This window comes from Haplochromis burtoni, unplaced genomic scaffold (assembly GCF_018398535.1).
Source record: "Haplochromis burtoni strain Fernald_Lab_line unplaced genomic scaffold, NCSU_Asbu1 Contig_179, whole genome shotgun sequence".
Classification (NCBI taxonomy): domain Eukaryota; kingdom Metazoa; phylum Chordata; class Actinopteri; order Cichliformes; family Cichlidae; genus Haplochromis; species Haplochromis burtoni.
In genome coordinates this window covers 124,746-146,717 of record NW_024582540.1, presented here as the reverse complement: position 1 = coordinate 146,717, position 21,972 = coordinate 124,746, and the positions used below count along the sequence as shown (strand labels likewise).

The 21,972-nt window shown below is 39.3% G+C and overlaps 1 protein-coding gene across 13 annotated transcripts in view; it reads left to right on the top strand.

Annotated features, from left to right (window-relative positions):
* The window catches only part of shank3a (SH3 and multiple ankyrin repeat domains 3a), a 158,928-nt gene that overhangs the window by 97,966 nt on the left and 38,990 nt on the right, over positions 1–21,972 (top strand). For all 13 annotated transcript variants that reach the window (XR_001336747.2, XR_001336746.2, XM_014337404.2 and 10 more), the window contains one exon: positions 15,775–15,888. Coding sequence is in view for 11 of the 13 variants with exons in the window: in XM_014337404.2 (XP_014192890.2) it covers positions 15,775–15,888 (114 nt within the window). In the remaining 2 variants the exon portion in view is untranslated. The remainder of the gene's footprint in view (positions 1–15,774; positions 15,889–21,972) is intronic.

The following is a 21,972-nucleotide window of genomic DNA, read 5'->3' as shown; positions in this document are numbered from 1 at the left end:
TGTGCGCGCGTGTGTTTGCATGCATGTATGCACATCTTCTTATGCATTAGCAAGTGTGAGCATTTCTCCGTTGTTTTCATCACAAAGTGTGCATGGTGTACACATGTATTTCACGTTAGTGTGTGTGTGTGTGTGTGTGTGTGTGTGTGTGTGTGTGTGTGTGTGTGCGCGCGCGATTGCCTCTGTGCAGCATAGTGTAAGTAATTGCCTCCCACAAGTTAGATAAACAGCATCCTTCAAGTATTCAGCAGCCAGCTGTCCTAATATCCGAGGCACATATGGGCAAAATGTCTCTCCCTCTCTGTCTCGATCTCTCCGAATCTTTTTTCTTTTTCTGTTTTTATTCTTCTTGCATACCTGTACACACAAGTGTTTGTATAAGCAAGATATATATGTATTTATTTTTTTAAGGAGATTTTGAATAGTTTATTTATGCATTTGGTCCTTTTTTTTTTACTACTTGTGTCCTTCATTAAGACTGAGTTAAACATATTACTTACCTATCAACACATTTGACATGAGACAGGAGGATATAGCACATTTGATTTGAATATAATTTTAAAGAAGACAAAGACAGCGGGCAGACTGGCTGATATAAATATTTCTACATGATAGTGTCGTACATGTGATCACATCCTCCCTAAGCATAGCACCCTGTAAAAATATGTCCATTGTCACATTATGGTGACGCTTGCTCCTTTACGTCAGTGAGATTCAAAGTAACAACAAGGAGACCATAGCTAAGAGATCAGGCTTTAAACAATTATTCTACAGTATTAAGAAGTGATTATCTTGATTACCTGAAGCTAATCTGAGGATCGTGTTTGGCAACCAAAGAGCAACAAATTCTCTTATGACTGGGACGCTTCACGTCACAAGTGTTTTGAAAGTTAATTCCAAATGCATCTATCATTGCAAATGGTAGATGCATTTAATTAGTCAGTGTCAATTAGTTTTTTTTCCCTCGTGCTAAAAGTTTGAGATCCCCTGCCTTAAATAATTAAAGATTAACTACAACATCAAGAGAAACCAGAGTCACATGACCTCTGTTTACCAAGGATTTTACTCTCAGATAGAAACTGAAAAGACAGAAGTGAAGTAAACATTTATACAAAGATAAACTATGATGAAACACTTTTTTCTATGTGGTATTTTTTCCATATTTGTGAGCTGTTACAAAAAAGCATTTTCACTAAATGTGCTTAGAGAAATGATCTCTGATTAAAGGCACTTTCTACCAGCAAGTTACACCTTTTATTTAATAAAATGTTGATCTACTTAACAGAGTGAAACTTAAAAATATTTGCTTGCGTGATTCTACAAGGAGAGCCTGAGAGATCATACAGATATTTAATAAAATATTGCAAAAGTGTTTGAGGGATAAGGGACTTGGAGTCTGTGCCCAGTGTCTCTCAGGAGCAATTAATGTTATCACAAAATGGACCTGAAGCTAGTCAGTGTATTAACAGATTTCACTTGTTGGTCATTCATAATGTTCCAAGCTGTGCATCTGCGCTATTGATACTGGACAGGGTCACAAGCCTGAGGCAAGGACATTGCTGTCCAATCAGAGTAGCAGTAGGGTGCAAAGTCCTGCCCACGCACCTACCTGCTCCCTGCTGAACACACCACCTGTCCTCATATTCCACTCTCATCCTTTTTATTTATTTATTTATTTATTTTCCGGTTAGTTTGTTTGTTTTCCAAATATCCCCATATGGTGCACCCTGGCTGACAGGATCATCCCACACTTGCCCTCTAACTGAAATTAAAACCCATGCTTGCCTAACATACATCTAACTTAGTGAGATGTAGCCTGATACAAAATGCTAATTAGAGACACAGCAGAAACAGCAGTTGCAGAGTTAATCAGCGTATGAATAAACATGAGCAGGAACACTGCTGCATAAACAGGAGCCATTGACTGATGCAGATACATATTCAACAGAAACATTGTTATGCTTCTGACTAACAATCACTCTATCATGTACAGTGTGGCACACAGTTTAAGTTGAACAGACTGCGGATGTTTGTTACGAACAGGCGTTTCCTGTTCTGTAAATTATCAACCTACTTAGCAGTCGCGAGCATGGAAATGTGCATATAAAGGTCATGTCCTAACCTGCTGGTGTCAGCAAGGGTGGCTTTTAGCAAATTTCAAAAAGCCCTGTGTCTTGACCTCTTCTTGATCAGCTCTGTTTTCTAATGCATGCAGTTACCCTGAAACTTAAAACAATTTTGCAAGAATTAACTATATTTAAGGCATTAAACTCGCAATTAGACTTTAGTCATAGCATAAATGTATACTAAACAACCACAGCACTAAACCCACAGACAGGTGAAGCGAACAATATTGATGTTCTGCTGGGAAACCTTGGATTTTGGCAGTTAGTTGGATGTTATTGATGCATACCACCCACCTAAGTGTTGCTGGAGACCAAATACCTCCTACTGACACAGGAAACCCACAGTGGTACCATCCCAAAGCATTAGCGCTGTCGCAATGAATGGCATATGGTTTTATTCGTTTTTTATCGATAGATGATGATACTGGCAATTTTCTTTGTCGTCGTGGCAGCAATATCCTACTGTTATGGTCCTTCAAGGTTATTGTTATTACTAATGGCCTTAAATTCAACCTCATGTTCACTAGCCAGCCTGAATCACGTGCCGTTTTAGTCAGCACTGAGCATTTTTTTGGCATGTAATGAATTGTGTGCATGGGTGCAGCAATTTTATTTATCACAATTGAACACTATCATTCATGTGAAACTGGTCAGTGACTAGTCAGTCAAACGAATAGCTATGTGATTGAAGACTCAGCAGCAAACAATCCATCGTTGATCAGTATCAATGTGTGTCTCTGTTTTCATTTTAGACTTCCTTTTATTTAATGACAAACAGTATTTTATTTAATATATTTTTCCTTCATTCCTTTAAAATCTAAGCTGGAATTTTATGTGGCTTTGAATCAGAATCAGAATCAGAAACTTTATTGTCATTGTCACGAGAACAACGAAATGAAGAATGGTCCCCGATCATTGCATCATCCCTAGCAATATCAAAATATAAATAAAACAATAAAATTCAATAAATAAAATAGATAGAATACTTAAAATACTAATAAGATGTAACAGTAAAACATTCACATACATTCCCACACACATGCCCTGGAGTAAGGGAAAAATAGAACCCAAGAAAGACGGTAAATATTAAGGAAGCTGTTCCTTCTATTTTAATCTCCACCTGAGGGTTGATACAGAAGGAGTGAAAGAATGAATAAAAAGCAAATGAACATGAAAGAATAAGAATGTGATGTAGCTTCCCTTCAAGCCTGTGAGGAAGGTAGGGAGGGAGGAGTTGAGATAAGATGAGAAGTGAGAAGGGATCCCTCTGAGTCAGCCTTGGAGTTTTCCTCACTCCTCTCTTCCTGTTCCTCCTCCCACTATAATTTACGACACTCCCACCCTGTTACTTTTTCTCCAGCTTTCTTCCTTTGCTCCACTCCTTCTCCTGTCATTCACAAAAAGCATCCCCCTTCTGTCCATGTTTCTTTATATTTTTTCTTGAACTTGTCAAGTCTTTATTTCTTTCAGTTTCTCTCCCTCTCCATTCCCACCTCTCTCTCTTTCACTCTCAGTGGAATACTCATGAGCTGGAGACTGCACCACTCTCTCACCCTCTTCTAAGCAAAAGAAGTCCTGTGAGGATGAACAGGGCACAGCACATATTTGACTCTTAGCAGTGTGACCATTCCTCTTCCTTGTTATTTATTGGCCCTGTACTCCATTCTGTCTTGTATCTACTCTGGGGTCCACTTGCCCTTTTGCGCACCTCCTTCTTAATTGCTTGCCACCTCTATTCCTTTCTGTGTCCACCTTCATCTTTTTCAGTGTCCATAATTTTCTTCCCCAATCATTTCTTACATTTTTTCCTCTGAGTTTTTAGAAAAGCTACTTAATCTTCATCGTTCCAAGTGTCCTCCCTTCATGCAGTCCCCGTCTCACATATTGCAGGCAATAACTATGTCCCTGTTGCATTTCTATACAAAGTACATGGTCCTCTTTGCTCTTGAGTGTGTGTGTGTTTGTGAGTGTATGTGTGTGCGTGCACATGTGTTAGCATGTCTCTGGTTGTGTCCTCCTTGTTTCATAAAGATGCAACTCTGCTCTCACTCTCTATTACAGAGAACTGAACTGAGGTTTAATAAAGACTGCAGGGATCCAAATCTAATAACAGCTGCACTCTGCTTATTGGAATGCTCTCATTCACCTTCACACACTTTGTTTAATGCACAGACACACTCGCACTCATACACATTGCTATGAAAGCTGAGATATAGTCATATCCTGACTCAGCCAGTTCCTATTTCACATCACATAACATTTATTTAGGCTTTCAGTAATGTTATCAGTGTAACATATCAGTGATGCTTAATGAAGAACAGTTGGATCTTCAGTTGGGGCTATGGGAGCTGTTCCAGTGGCCATATTACAAGTGGAGTTACATTGATGCATTCTGGTACAATACAATACAATGTACACTCACTGACCACTTTATTCAGCTTTTTCAATGTGATAATTGTACTTTTGTTTTCATTTCGTTTTATTGATATTTAGCTTCAAAGGAGTTAAATTTAAAAAAATCCTTGAGGAATAGTTCTCCAGGCTTTCAATGTTTTGGGTTTTTTTTTTTTTTTTGGACATTTGCTGCCTTTTCACGCATTTTCAGTCCAGTCCTTGTACCCGACCATTTTTAGACCATTTTGTTAGGCCAATTAACAATGAGCTTAAAAAAAGGCACTTATCTCAAGATTGAACCAGAATGAACAAGTGTTGTGTCGACAGATAACAAGCAATTTAGTAAAGAATCAGTTTTAAATATTTAGATAATTTGTTACAAGCAGCCTGTTGCAAACATTTTCCATTGCTTTAGCTGAATCTTTGAGAAATGCCAACAATAACAGTGTTTGACAGGCATAAAATAGTATTTTTTGCACTAACAAAGTGATTCCCAAAGAGCTGTTAGCTGAAAATTTGGCACATCTTGGCATGGTGAATTTCAGTGTTCCTCAAAAAGCCTGGAGAACTATTCCCGATGACTGCTTAAAGAATTTATAGGAAAATCTGCCTAAGAACGTACAGGTTCATGTTGAAGAATAAAGGTGATCATACCAAATATTGACTTTCAAGGGCATTTGAATTGTACAAGCTTTTATACTGTATTTCCATGTATGTTTGCATGTTTACGTAAATCACTACACCCATTCCCTTTTTTGTATTGGATTGCATGCGGTTTCATCAATGCACCAAATAAAGTGGCCAGGAAGCGTAAATACACTTAAGTCTATTTAGATCAAGTCTTCACATTTGATGCAATTAAAGCTGGATTATTGAAACTGCAAGTCACTTGAAGTTTTTGTCTCACACTCTAGTACCTCCGAACACTGGTGATCAGAATGTGCTTCTCTTAATGCCTAAGATTCACAGAGGAAACAGAATAAAGGAGCACAGCTCATAAAGTGAACAGCAGGGAGCAGCAACAGGATGGTGAAAAAAAATTACAATAGCTTGTGTTTCATCAGAAAGCTCCTGGTTAGAACAGTTTAAATGTAACTGTTATCGACTGTGAAACAAGCTTCTACCAGGCAAAGCGTATTCACTCTGTCTCATGGTATTTCTGTCTGTGTCCCTATGCTATTATGCAGCTGTGGCATGTGACAGCAGACATATGCAGACCATCATTTTTAATGTGACTCTTTTAGATATTTGACTGCCTTAATTTATGTTGGCCCAACAACCAGAGTCAATACATGGAGACTTTGAAAGTAAGAGTGAGTTACAGATCACTTTATAGCATACTTAAAAAGAATTATTACTGCAACACTCCAAATAAATTCAGCAACAAATGCAATATTTAATAATGCCATCATACCATTTCATGGAAATCAAGGTGTACTTTGGCTTTGGCAAATCTTCTGCGGCGTTTCTGTCTGAATCAGTGTGAGTGCATCAGTGGCAGAAAGCCATCAGCCTCTCTCAGAACAGCTGCATCCTTTGTCTGCTTCTGTGGGCAAATACAAGAGTTTGATGCAGCACCCCGTTACCTGGGAAACATGTTTGTGTGTGTGTTTTTAAAAATCTACTCATTTCCTCATCATCTGCCATTCACTGATTCATGAAAACGACTCTCAGTGGTTCGTGTGTGTGTGAGGAGGGGGTGGTTGGTATAACGAGGAACAAAGACAATGAGAGGCAGAGAAACTAAATGAATGACTCAGCTCAATGTATTAGAATGACACAAATCAAGAACTAAAATGAGCTCAATCACTTGCCAGAAACACACTCGAACTGGGGTGCACTGAAGCCAGCAGGCAGGGTGTGTGAAGCGTATAAATAGCTCTGCATCCTCACTGATGCTATTTTTAAACCAGGAGTCGTGACTGTCTTGACGGAGGGCAAAACACAGTCATATCACGCGCAGAGACAGAACAATACTGTAAGACTTCACCACAGACTTCTTGGACAGTCATGAATAACTAGGCGTCTGTTGAAACATGGCTTTTCCTCTTTGTCAGCTTGCGTATGTCTGGCTCTCATCTCTCTTTGTCACTGCTAAATGCAAGCCTCTGCCTGCCACTTAATTTGCCTTTGTTTCATTCTCGGGTTCTGTTATGCTTTTCTCCTTTTTTGGTCTCACTTCATGCTTAATTTGTATTGTGTTTTTCATTAAAAGGCTGGCGAGGAGCTGCACAGTCTACTGTGGCAAGATGCTTTTAATCCCTACGAGACTTTAAAAAATTGTATGTAGAGTACAGTACACTCCACCTGAGCGTATTTAATAGTTAGTCTGTGAATTTTTAAATCTATCAAATGGTAAAATCTGGGGTTTTGCATATACAGTAGCTGAAACACTGTGTTTAGATCAGGGGTCAGCAACCCTGGGCACGTGTGCCACAGCTGACACGCGAAGGGTTAACTGATGGCACGACCATAGCTGAACTGGCCATCGGGCATACCGGGCATCTGCCTAGTGGGCCGATGTGATTGCGCCCGAAAGAGGAAACCAGCAGATGCCGCGCTAAACAACAGCAGCACGTTTAAGCTTGGTCAACTGCTGTTAGAATTTATTTAATATTAATTTCTAGTATCAGCTGATGTTTGCTGGAGCCACAGCTGTAAAAGCTGCTGGTCAAGTTATCGATTTGGTTATCTGGTGAGAGGGAAACATGAAGATGAAACCAGGAGATGTCCTTAGTGAATCATCAGAGCTGTGATGGAGAAACAGGTTTACCTTTTATTTAACATGAATGAGTTGAAGGGAAGTTATGAACTGTTTCTGAGAGACAAATAACACCAGGATCCTTTTCTAATTGGCTGACAGATGGTAACTGTGCAGGGGTGGGTCTAGCAAAGTTTTGCCAGGGGGGCAGGTAGGGCATTAACAGGGAGAGGGGGGCACAAAGAAATACTTTTCTTTCTTATTCTCATTTAAAATGTCTAGCTGTAAAACAAATAATTATCCAAATCTTACAACCAAAGTTTTTATCCGATGGAAAATGTATAGAAATCATACATATACCAACAAGACAGTGTAATTCACTGTCACAACAGCGTTTGTTTTCATTGTTGTGAGGAGACCATAAATAGCATTTGCATTGTCTGTTTTCTGTTGTTTTTTTTGTTTCAAAATAGCTGATAACTATTCGCTGATAGCTGCCAACATCTGTGAACAAATATAATTCTGTCAAGTTGTTCTATATAGTCTGTAACTGTTCATATAGAGCGTTATTAAATTTATTGCTAATGTAATCATATGGCACATTGACTTCTGAGGAAATTTTAGACGGCACTCGTCATCAAAAAGGTTGCCGACCCCTGGTTTAGATGTTGCTTCTTTTTTAGACATGTGCCCTCCACCTTTAACCAGCTGTGCCATTCCTCACGTAGTGACAGTATATCCATAGAATTCTTTACTTCAGTGAGTTATTCTGATCAGTAATCCTGTGGCCAAAAGCAGTTGTGAAGGTCAAAGGTAGAAAAGTGAGAATGCAAAAATACTGCAACCTAGAATTAATTAAAAGATTCAGAGAATAGAAGACATTTCTGTAAGCCGGTATTCAGAGACCCTAATAAGCCAGTACTGGGGCATGATTGTGTTGTGGTAATCGCTGCCTGGGCTCAGGAACATTTCTGAACATCATTGTCAGTTACCAGAGTTTGTCACGCCATGCATGAAATATAAACTAAATGCAACAAAACATAAATAGAGAAGATCCAGATTTTCTGTCTCCTCTGGCAGACCTGAGGTGATTTAAGATGATCATCCTGGGCTGACGTGAAAAACTGTACCGTGGGCTGAGTAATAAAAATAAATGTTTTTTGGGGGGAAATGATGGACTCTATAAAGATTAAAAGGACAGTTTAACTTGTTACAGGTATCAATGCAGAGATAACTGGCACAATTGTGACTGCACCATGAAAGCTGAATGGTTTATACTGGTCTGTAGCATCATGTGTTGTCATCTAGAGAACATCTTTTTCTAGGAAGTATTTGTTTATTTCAGCAAGGCACACAAAATACATTTCACGGCACCACCCACAATGGCTTTAAAGAGTCACAGTGCTAATCAGAACTGCTTGCAGTCAAGACATGTCACCAGCTAAAAATACCAGCCAAATATAAAGCTGTTTGAGAAAAAACAACTGGAACTGGTAAAATATTTTGCTTTCAAAGCTATACCAATTGTTATTGAGACAAATTAAGAGGGGATATGCATCCTAGAGTTTACAGAGAATTAACAACGTAACTTTAAGTACATAATTTCACAATATTTCATGTCTCGTGACTTCTTATCCATGCTATATGTTGTTATAATCTATTGCCATTAAAGTATATTGTATACAAATCATTTCTGATGACACTCCTGTGTAAAGATGAGCTATGAGATTCAGTGAAACATGAAATTGTTGTTTGAGTACAATACTGTAAACAGTTGGTAAAAGAATTTGAAAGCCAGATAAAAGGAGAGTAAAAATGTTTCCTGTCATGCAGATTATGTCAAGTCTTTTTTTCTTTGTTTTGTGTTTTTGTCTGTTGGTTTAAGAAACAAAGCAGCAGGTTCTCAGCAGGTGGCCTGTACAGTCACAGTTCCTCAGTGCAGGGTTGGCTTCGGCATTTTAATGCAATCCTGCACGATCACAGTTTGTGAGGTTATTTAGGATTTCAGAAACACTGAGTTATCAGTTCGTGTCTAATCATTTAGCCACCCATAATAACTTATAGAAGAATTAAATGTGATTATTTGGAGAGCACGGTGGTTAGCACTGTTGCAGCGCAGCAAGAAGGGCCTGAGTTCAGTTCCACCATCAAATCTATGTACTTTCCTGTTTTTTGACCATTTCACATACAACATGCATTTTATTATCGATTAAATGAAATCGAAAACATTTTTGTCATTTTCTCTTGCATGTGGATGCATGTAAGGGTACTTTCACATAAATTTAAACTTCCTTCAGGAGTCACCACAGCAGATCTTCTCCCTCCACACTATCTCTGGCATCTTCTTCTGTCACCAACCCTCTGCATGTCCTCCTTCACTACATCCATGCCTTTGTCTTAAGCAAATAGTAGCACGATTTCCACCAGCACCCTGCTGGCCAACACCGTCAGTGACAGTAATTGTTAACTCAGGACGCGACAGATTCAGTGGGGAAATCTTATTGATTATCCGCATGTTTGATTTGGGATAGATTTTGTGCCAGCTGCCCTTCCTGACACAACCCTCCCCATTTATCCAGGCTTGGGACTTGCACTAGGAGTACACTGCCTTGGGGCTGTGCCTGTAGCTGTGCTTCTTGGACATAAATTTAAATAATCATGATTATTATTACAAATTATGACCATTAGCTTGTCAGTGTGCCCCTCGAGCACTTGGTGCCCTACATACAGTTTGTGAAGAGTGTGTGTATATAGAAAAGCAGCACTGTTTAGACCTCAACCCTGCTGTGTTCCTCTGGGATGAGCAAAGTGAGGTTTCAGTATGACTGTGCAGGGAATTCTACATTGCAAAATATTCCCCTTTAATGCATCCATCTCCACTTTGTAGATTTAGAGTAGTAGCACGGCTTGCAGCTAGTTTCTTAGTGTGAAACCATGTGTGCAGTGGTGTGTTCATGTGAAACTGTGTGTATGAACGAATGTCACCACATGCCACTCACACTGGTTTACCTGTGGAGGTGATTATGACTCAGTGTGGCAGGTCACGCCTAGCAGTCATACAGCTGAGATAGGACTGACCTTTCATCATGCAGTAGAGTGAAAAGCTCATGTCCAGCTGAGGTGTTGATTACAGTGTGTAGCACAGTGTTGTTTATTTAAGCCATGAAAGACCTCCACAGGAAGCAGGACACTGTTTGGGATTTCATCAGTGCATCTAAAGAACCCCAAAGTGAAATTCAACACCAGCAGAGCTCAAAAAAACAGAGAGTCGCATTTTGACCAACTGGACTTAAAATGCAAAAAAGGACACGTCTTTTCACTTAATTTATCTTGCACTTGCCCTGACACATTGTAGAGTGAGACAAACACTCTCACACTTATCTAAAACGTGACTGTACAGTAGGGAAGCCTTTTCCGATTGCCGTCTTGAACTGTGGCTCACCATTTGGCAGTTGTAGGAAAGCAGCCTTGTTAATCCAGCGCAGATATGCGCTGTTTGCATTCCTTCCTGTCACCTGGCTTCTGTGTGCCCACATCTGGATCACAGGGACAGCTGTCATTACAGCTTTTACAAGTGACAAAATGTAGTGGCAGTGAAAGGTGGAGGGAACTCACACAGCAGAGAGCTCTGGATGTTATACCAGAGCATGTGCTCGCATGCACTTTTGTTTTGGAGTTTGTAACGTAGTACACACACACACACGTTTTTTGTGCCCCATGTAAACAAAATCCAGTAACCGTGATATCTGTAGTACTAGTTCTGTTAAAAGCATGGTACCATTTAACACTTTAATTGCCAAATATTACTAGCACTAGCTATATAAATATAATAGCTATAGCTTTTATTATTAAAGGTGCTAGAGAGTTAATGAGATTTTGTTTAAAACAATTTTTTTATCCTCTCTATTTAAACAAATTAGCAAGCATGGCATGCATTTAATTACATCTATGCTTGTGCACACATTTTTGTCACTAATCTTTCTTTATTTCACTTACAAGCAATCAGTTGGATTGATTTCAGATTTCATAGTGGCTGGGGCGTGATTAAAGTTCAGCAAAAAATGCACAAGGAAAACTTTCGGCCTGTGCTGAGGCAGCTCGTGTGAAGATTCAAACGCATTTTCTTCAATAAAATGCAAAAAAACAGGGGAGGTGAGACACGATTCTTCCCTCAAAAATTATTCAGTGTTATTTGCCGGATTTGTAGCAGACTCACATTCGCGTCCCTGGCTTCTACTGTGTGTGGGATACAGAAACACAGTTTGGTCTGTGCTTAATCAGCTCTGTTTTTAAGTGTTCGCTCCTCAGTTTTCCAGCACAGCCCCGTGAAAGAAAAACGTCTGGTTGTGGGTGGCTTAGCTGGGTCACTGAGCCCACAGAGTAGAGCATTTCATAAGAAAGAGCCCACTTAATTCTGAACCATACATCGCATTAGCTGATTTACATGTGGACAGCTATCATTTTGTGAAGGCTTTGACATTGATAAATGAGGTGTTTTACCTAATAGCTAATAAAAACAAATTACAGGTCTTAAGAGAAAGGATGTTCTTCATTTGGCTCTGTTTTCTGTCTCTTTGAGGGCAAGAGCCAGATTGTTTCCATATGATTGTACCCTTCATTTGTTAAGAATACAGACAGAGATTAATAACAGGATTTTCTGATGACCGATCCATACTTTGCCTCTGAGTTAATTAAAGAAAAATGGTGGAAACTACTGGACATTAAGGACAAACGACTGCTTCATCTGCAGGCTTAGACATTTGTAAGCTACACAACTTTTATAATTATTAATAAGTATAATATATAATATGCAGTATTACAATATAATTATATATTAAATCATTTGACTCTTTAGTGTTTTTTCTCTCCCTCCGATTCTCAGCATTTCCACTGTTTTCACACATTAAACTTCATTTATTACAGGAAACTAAAATCTCTCCACTATGAAAACATGACAAACACATAACTGATATTTATATCCTCCTAGCCGTACGCTAAGAGCAATAAACTTTTCTCAAAATTAGCAATACACAAATAATCTCATGGTTACTGTGAAACCTTGATGGTTTTCACAGTAAGACTGTTAATTATGCAGGGTATAAATGCCTCAGTGCTATGATTATGTGGCTGCTGCCCTTGTCCGCGATCCATCAAATACGCTAAAATCAAATTAGCGAAACTATAAACAATCTACTTATGGTCTGAGGGGATTTGCGTGGTTTTCTCAGAGGGTGCATTTTTGACACACAATGTTAAATGACAAATGGCAGGTCAGAGACAGAAACAAATCAGCGCTCTGACCAGAGGTTTTTTTTCCCAAAGAAAAAATATTAGCCCAAACACTACTTAGTAGGTGAGGGTGTGTTATTCTTAACTGGTTCGAATCACTACTGGACTCTGCAGGTCCCACAGAGCTCATATATAAGCTCTCTCAGGTTTCTTCAGTAAGGCGTGAAAAGGCTTCCCTTTTTGTGTCTATCAAGCTGCCTGTATACATATATTATATATGTGTGGTAGTGGTATATAATATCTATATATATATAGTATATTATATTATATATATATATATCATATACTATAATTATATATATATATATATATATATATATATGTATATATATATATATATGTGTGTCTTTGTATAGTGTGTATACATATATATATATGTGTGTGTGTGTATATATATATATATATATATATATTTATATATATATATATATATTTATATATATATATATTTATATATATATATATATATGTATATATATACATTATATGTGTATAAGAACAGTGAATTTTTCTTATAGTATCAGACTGGTCGATTCAGTCTGTGTTCTGACCAGAAATAGATTAGTAGTGTGGTATAAGAGAGTGAGGGAATTAAGTGAGGGCGGCCTCAAAGATCAATCAGAGGTCTCACCTTTTCTTTCATTTCTGTCATTGGGGAAGAGAAAGCACAGCCAGCACCTGTCTATTGCAGCGACATGATTACAGTATAGGCAGGCACATTGTCAGAGACAAAAGGGTGGATGGAGGTGATAGCTGGGAAATTATTCAGAAGCTCGGAGAACGAAAGAATCGTATAGTAGAGAGAGAATAAAGGGTTTGAGCATGGAAAAAGGAGACAGAGTAAGTCTGTTCTCAGGAGACAGGTGGGGTAAAGTTGTGTTAAGCTGAGATCAGAGAGGGGGATCAGTCCACGCATCCTCTGTGTGCTGAGTGTCATGTTTTTTACAGCAGGGAGTGGGGAGTCAATAAACAGCTGTTCCTTCCTCCTCCACATCGCTGTCGTCTAGTGAGTAAGTGAATGTTGAGCCTGAAAGAAGCAGCTTTTAGAGGCGTTACATGTGTATACAAGTGAAGAGGCAGATTTTTTACAAAAATATGGGATAACCATACCATCATCATAATATTATTATGCAAACTAAGAGCAGCACAGTGGTATTGTGATTAGCACTGTCGCCTCCTGGGTTTCGACATTTCAGTTTGGTTCAGTTCAATTCTGCTTTTGAATGTAGGTTTATTTATATAACACCAAATCACAGCAACTGTTGCCCCAGAGTGCCTTATACTCAAAGGTAAAGACTTACAATATTCTTGAGAAAACCCCAGCAATCTAATGACCCCTTAGAGCAACCGTCTTGAGATGGTAGGAAGGAAAATCTCCCTTTTAACAGGAAGAAACCTCCAGCAGAACCAGGCTCAGTGAGGTTCAGTCATCTGCCTTGACCATTTGGGTGGTGGGGAGAAAGGAGAGTATAGGGAGACAGGACAAAAGACAGACTAACAAAGAGAAAAATTTAATGGCATGCTGCAGTGGTAGCACGTGGGACGTGAGTAGAGAATAGGTGCTCAGTGTTCTCTACTAACAGTATTACTGGAGGCCAAGGTAATGTCATCCAAAATAAGAATATCCTTTCTAAGATTTTTTAGGAAAAAAACTTGGTTTTGTCTGAATTTGAGAGAAGAAAATTATGGAACACCCAGGCCTTTATATCTTTGAGTCATGCACATAGTTGAACAAATTGCTTTGTCATCCTTCTTCATAGATAGATATAGCTGAGTATCATCTGTGTAGCAGTCAAAATATATACAGTTTTACACTGCCTGAACCCTGTGGAACTCACATGTATAGAAGACTCCCCATTTACATGAACACATTTAATGTAAATGCTCTGAAAGTTTCAAAGATTTCAGAGCATTTCCTTTAATGACTTTTCTAATGCCGGGCTCTGATCTGTGATAGACTGGTGACCTGCCCAGGGTGTACCATGCTTCATGCTCTATCACACACACAGGATAGGCTCCACCACACCTTGGAACCCAATAGTATTATGAAAACTAATACATTATCTAGTTAACTAAACTTTACCTTTCCCAGAGGAGAAAATAACAACATTCGAGAAAGTCTGCTTTAAAATTAAAACAATAAGTTTAATTTAACAGGGTTGGTTTAAACATCAAACAGTGTACTGAAGCACAGTTTTCCACTCTGGTCTGCTGCAGCCCATGTGCCTCTGAACATATAGTAAAAAACAATAAACTGGGGGTTGGGGGTCAGTGGGGGATTTCTGTAGATCTAGGCCTAGTAAGTCAAATAAGTCATTGAGAAAATGTGTTTTTTTGTTTGTTTGTTTGGGGTTTTTTTTGCAAGATACAGAAAGGAATCCTGTGAATGACTGATATTTGAACATTTACTATCATTTCAGTCCAGCTGGCTGCTTCTCAAAGTGCCCCAGGTTACACCACCATGACATGTCCCCATGCCAGAGTGGAATATAGTTGGAGGAAGCAGACTACATCATTTAGCAGACTGTCTGCTGGCTGCAACATCACACTGGCGTATCCTAGCAACCAGTTTAGAAGAAGGGCTCACTCAGGCAAAGCTTCAGTTCCACCTGGTGATCTCTGAGGAGCGTGTGTGCGTGTGTTTGTGTCCGTGTGTGTGTCTGTTGGCTTGCTGCGATAATGGATGAGTGTTGTAGAAATGAGTGTGCTGGCTCAGTCCTGCAGGGAAGATCAATATCAACTATACATTCATCTCTAATTACCACAGCAGAACTTAGAAGGGATCTCTTTCTTTTTCCTTCCCGCCCTCTTGTTCTCTTTCACAACCTCTACTTGGTCTTTTTTTTTTCGCCTTTTATTAACTCCCACTTCTTTTTTATCATTCCTTTCCTCTGTTTTAAAATATCAGTTTGTCCCTCTACTTAGTTACTGGTATGAGGGGGAATGAAAATATGTTGCCCTTGGTGTGGTACATAAGTTACAGACCAGTATTTCTGCTTCCCAATTTCTTCTCTTTGTGTCAGTGGACTTCGTGTCGGTGTGTGTTTGTGAAACAAAGTCTTTCACTCCTGTCCTTTCTTCCCATTCCCTGTGTGCACACTTCATTGTGTAATTTATGAAGAAAGAACACAAAAAAACTAAATACCCAGTTGGTTATGTGGCCCTTTGTCCTTTTTGTTCCCTTTCCCAAGACTCCACAACCTCACAATGATGACAGCTAAGGCTCATTTAATGAAATGTCCCCATACTCTCTCTCTTTGTCAGTGCTCAGCATTGGGGAAGGAGGTTTCTGGGAAGGCACAGTCAAAGGGAGGACAGGATGGTTCCCAGCAGACTGTGTGGAAGAAGTGCAGATGAGACAATACGATCCACGACTAGGTAAGACATCTACATGCACACTGACCCATACATGCATGTGCATACTGTGCACTGATGGTGTCAGAGTCTGACAAGTTATTATAATCTTGCTCTAATGGTCAGAGTCCTGTGTAGCTCTCTTTGTGGAAACAATAGTGTGACATCTGTGTCTCTGTGATGTAATCATCAATTAGTTGGAAATACCCTGAAACCAGAAATGAAAAAAGGTGCACTATAAATTAATTGGCAATTACATTTTTTAAATTGACTATAAACTGCTTTCATTCTAATCACTTTCTTGATTTTTTTTTTATCATTTAAAATTTCAGGCTTATTAATTAAACGCCTGTGCCAACTATAGAAATTCTGTCAAAAAAATATCTCTCCTGTAACCATCGCCTGCTGCCTAAAATTAAATATTGATCTTAATGATAAATTCTGAGAGGATTTAAGTAATTTGGGGAATACTGAACAGCAAAAGCCAAAGTAATAATGATATTTTTTATACATGTGTCCACAAAAAGCATCACCCACCTCTGGCAGTGTAAATACAGTGTTAAGGAGCAATAGTTACAGAGAGGATACTTGGGCTGAAATGGGTTAGTCACTGAATCCACTTTGACTTCAAGTTGGCCATATTTTTGCTGCATGTCAGTCCCCTGCTGTCTGTATGTCTACCCTGCACTTTGTAAATAAATGCAAAAATAAAGCCCGTGTTTGTTGAGGTAAGGGTTTTAAGCACCCAGTTGTACTTCAGAATTATACTTCAAAAGTAAAATTTGCAAATAAATAAGTAATAACAAATAGTAAAAAGTTTATTTGTTCCAGATTCCCAACTGTTGCAAATATTTACAGCTGCTTTGACAGTAAAACTGTATCATCAATAAAATATTCTTACAGTAGCAGCTGAGGTAAATCTTTTGAAAATGTCTAGGCTGCCTGGAAAGACGGTTATGCCGATGCCGGAGACAGTATACTGGCAACAGAGTACTTAAATCTAACCTTCCCTTTTCATTAGTTGACATTTGACTGTTGAGTTATCCACCAAAGATTTTCAAGCTTTTAGGGGCACTTGATTAGTGCGTAATTAAATGCAGGTGTACTGCAAAGCCTGAATGGTTTAGCCTGCATTAGAACATGTAGTCAGGGTTTGGATCAGAGGAAAATTCTCATGAAATTTAGCAGTCGACTACAAGTTAATGGAAAATACTTCCTGTATATTTTCCTTCTTTTTATAAAAGGTTTGCTTTTAATTTTCAGTCTTAAAAAGTGTAAAAGCATTGTGTAATAGAGCTGTATGTGAATGATGTGTTATCATTTGTGGAAAGCCCACATGAACAAAAACATACATAAGCATTAGTGGTGACAGACCTAGTTTAGTAAATTAGAGTTTATGTATTTCATGCTTATCTATTAGTTTTGTTAAATAATTAACCAAAACTTTGAAAATTGGTTTTGTATGAGAGTTTTATGGAGGTGAATAAATCAAACATGTGTAGGCAGACATCTTTTAGTCTCTGTAGTGACACTTGTTGTGGCTGAAGGCTTCATGTTTTCAGACTGTCAGTTGGTACATCAGTCATATAGGACAGGTTCACACTGAGCTCACAAAACGTGTTTTGCTAACCATGATGAAATTTCACTCAAATGTCTAGTGGGGGAGGATGATAACATAAAGATCTTCTATATCCAAAAGGTCAAAGGTGAAGTCTGCAGAGAAGTAGATTTAAACAGTAAATCGATTGTTTCATAGAGGCTCACAGCCACAAAGGAATAATTCTAGAAAGAAATCACTTTCACTCCAATTACCCCAAAATGCACACAGCAGATGAATAGTCAGTATTTAGCTGGTGTTTGTATTGTTTCATTTGTTTGGCTGCCCATTTTTGTACTAGTTTATAAATGTCTTAATTGATACTGAGGTGGCTATTCTCGACATCAGATTGTCAGTGATGGGAAGGTTTAGTCTGCTTTCTGTTTGCTGAAAGTCTAGTCTGTCTCACAGATGTCAGACACTGTTAACCTGCAGTTCTCTCAAGTAATCTGCTGACGACTGGATCGCTTTGTTTTTAAGAATCCTTTCTTATCATTATTTATTGACCTTTACATAAACTCATTGGGCTTGAGGAATACAAGCAAAATGGCCCTGAAGTTTTTAAAAGCTGAAAAATAGTCTACCAGTAAAACGTATTGCAGTAGTATGGTAATGGAATGCATTGCTGTTTGGCTGTAACACACGGAAATGATACAGGAACAATAAATAAAAAAGACCACCTAACAGTAAAGCAGCTCCTGCCCTGCAGTAGGTAATAAAATGGTGTAAAACTTCTATATTTTTTGGCATGCCATTTTGTGTGCTTCATAATTGACCTTCACATCCATGTTGCAGCATTTAAAGACAACATTGTAAACTTTTCAAACAACTCAGAGTACTTCAGATTAATGTGAACGCATCTCCATTTAGACTGTCGTTTAATTAGCAGCTGGCACATTTCGTTTAGTGCAGTCCCAGGGGGAACAACATGTGCAGTGGGGTTGCTGGATTCAAATTTTTGTGCAGCATCATAAACAAATATCATGGAAACCATCTGGTCACTGGGTGAAAACGTTTACCTTGGCATAAAAGGCTGCAGCAGGTTCATAGAGTGGAAATAAGGCAAGGGCATTTTTGGTTGTGAATATCATCCCCTTCCTTGTGTGTTTGTCGTGCGTCTCCTGGGGCCTATTTCTGGAGCAGCTGGGGAATTTTCTTTTTTTAAAGGGGTTGTTGAGGGATTGAGGTTACCTCAGAGTAGGTGTGGAGTGATGAGAAAGGGCGGAATCTCTAAATACTCCATTTAAATGCATTGTGAGAAAAAGATAGGGGAAGGTGGGAAAGAAAGGGCCAGATAGCAAGGGAGACGGATGGTGGAGCATACTCTAAAAGACAGCAAAGTGGAGATGGCAGAGCGTGTCTTTCAGAGAGGAGGAAAAGAGGGAGGAGGGGGGGGATCTGAATCTCAGTCCCACTCACTCATAAATCCTAAAAAAACTCAGTACCTAGAAGCCCTTTTTAGAGATTTGAAGTGATGCCTACCTTCCCCACCAGTAAATAGTTCTTTTTCTTTTATTTAACCGGATGCTAATAATTATATTTGCCTATAATTATATAAATGAAAATAAATTATGAAGTACAAGACAGGCATTTGATATATCAGTGATTAACATACAATTTCTGAATCTACTGAAGCATTTCAAAACTAATCTCATCCTCATCCCTAGATTCATGTGCAGTACAACAGCAAGACAACACAAGATGACATAGTAACACACACTGGGACACACTACAACACCCACAGTGGGTTGTTTATCTGAAGGCAGCCACTCAGGCATCACTGACAGTAAGGGCAATATGTCTCGGCCTAGTGAAGCAGGAAAGACAGCCCTGTCTACAATTAAGTAACCCAAATACCATTATACACGCTCCCTTTCTCTCTGCTCCACTGTGCCATGAGTCGTGAGGTCTAAACTCGAAAAAAAGCCCCCATCACTTCTCTGTTTCTTCTGAGAGGTTTGAAAGAGCAGTGCAGATGGAGGGAAAAGAAAAAATGATGTTGAATGGAAAAAAAGGAGTAGTTTAAGTCTGGGATGGAGGATGTGAAAACAGAGGGAGAAAGTGTGAATGACCATGTGACAGTTTAAGCCATCACCGACTCTCTGGCTGTTATCTGTCACCACATGGCTCTCTGCTCTCAGCATGGAAAGAGCTACCTGCAGCCAGCAGTTCATCTTCAACCAGTGCTCAAGGGGACAGAGAGAGGGAAGTGAGACAAAGGCTGAGTGTAGAAGTCAAAGAGGGAAACAAAAGCAATAGGAAGACCAAAATATTGATTGGATTGATCTACGGGGCCCCAGTAGTCTCGTGTGTCTGTTTGTCAGTGGGTTGTACTGTGTCAGTGTGTTGTTATTTTTCGGGTTAAAAAACAAAACTTGGAAAAGGAAAGGACTTTGTTTTCCAGCGCTGCTGAGAGCCTTGAATCATTTCAGTAAGCAGTAAGCAACTCCCCCTCCCACATACACACACAGATGCTGCTGGCCTGTATCAGGGGGTTAATAGTAGATGTTTACCCGTGTTAATGGAGGGAATAATGATATGAGTATGAACTGCTTTTCCCTTTCTAATGATGCTAACAAATTACCACGCCACTCATTTTTAGCAGTGGTACTGTTAATCTGTTGGCTACCATCTGTTGGGCTCCTACAACCCACCAGCCTAAAGACCCCACCCACCATCCTGCTATCCCCAAACGAGAAATCAACATGCAATAACCAAAAAGACAAGTTGTCCCTAATGGTAAATGAAACAGAGAGTTGTTTTTGATCAGCCTCATTTTCTATTATATTAGCCTTAATTTTCTTTTTTGCTGCCCTGCAGTGTCAAGTGTCCTTAAGGAATTAGAGGCACACGCGCTCACACGGGATAAAATGCACATTTTTCTCATTGATGGGATAAGCAAGGGCACATTTTTCAGCGGTTTTATATCTTAACAAGCGTGCAAAGTTTTATTTCTTTTCTTTTAGTGCTCATTCACTCCATTCCCTTGCTCTCCTCACACCGCGGCACAGTTGAATGACTCACAGCCGCATGAATCAGCCCAGTCAGATCCAGCCTGAGCTATTTTTAGCCTGCCCATTAAGAAGTTTTGGAGTGTGTCTGCACTCCCCTAGAATGCTTAAATATCAGTGTTGCTGCGGCAGCTGAGACTGACATGAACAGAGCATCACGGAGGGTAGGGTGGAAGAGAGAGGGGTAAGGAGCGATAGGGAGGTAGTGCAATGGACTGGAGAGGAATCACACAGGAAGTCATCTGGTCACAAGTGTGGAATTTTCAGCGCAATTTCCCCTTTGTAGCTCGGTTCTGCAGACATATCTGAGGTGCAACGGCAATACTGTAATTATCTGTGTCTGCTTATTGACAGTGTTTGATGATGCAGTATAGTATAATTTTCTTGGCATTTCAGAAGATTCTCAATGCTTGGCTTTGGTGGTGCAATTGTAAATACCGTGCAGCCTACTTTATATTATTGAAAGATCATTATCAGTCAGAGGTATTTATTTTATAGTTTTCATATTAGGCTAGAAAACAATAATAATTGTTATAGCTATATCAGCCATATTCTTTTGGAGGATGAAACAGGAGACAATCCTGTACACTTGGAACAACATGCTACGATTTAAATATAAACCCTCAATGAAAAAAAAGTGATTAATGAATGACGTCAGTTGTGGAAATGATTGCTCTTGAAGCACTGGGACAAAGAGACAGAAAAGGACAGCCCACACATAAGCAGGAAATGTTCTCAAAGTCCTTGAGGACTGCAAGAGGAGCTAAAGAGGATTCAGTGAAAGAAAAGAGAAGGAGACATGTAAATGCCTGTGTTGTGTAGCTTTTCCCTAATAGCTTATGAATGGATATCTGATGGTGTGGCAAGTGAGCCATGGGCGTAGATTTGGCATGGACAGAAGGGACATGTCCCCACCAATATCCAGCGATTATTGAATTGCCCCCACCAATAATTTGATGTCTTCGAGTAAAGAAAAACAAAACCAATAGCAAGAAAAAAATGATCTGTCAACGTCTCATTCACTTAGCGGTGGAGAAAGAGTTAAATTACGCTCTCTGCTGGAGTCCTACCTTAGGTGACAAATATGGCCAATGCGATTGGCTGTGCCTTTCAGGGAGCTCTGTTTAGTTTTAGCAGCGGCAAGCCTGCGCTGCGAGGATCTGCAAGGAGGAGAGGGGGATGGCAGCAAAAAGGAAAAACCTGGATATAAGAAAGTAATTTTCAAAGAAACCTGTAAGTGACTTAAAGTCAAGTTCACTCATAAAATGTGCCCGTCATAATAACGTTACAGGCTATGCTAGGCCATACATGCCAACACTCTAGTGATGGGATTGTCGGCTCTTTTTAGAGAACCGGCTCTTTCGGCTCGGCTCACTAAAAAGAGCCGGCTCTTTCGGCTCCTAACCGGCTCTTCAGGTTGTTTTGTTGCTTTAATTAATTTATTATTAACAATAATATAAAATTATGCACAAAAGGAATTACTAATGTAAAAAAAAGTGG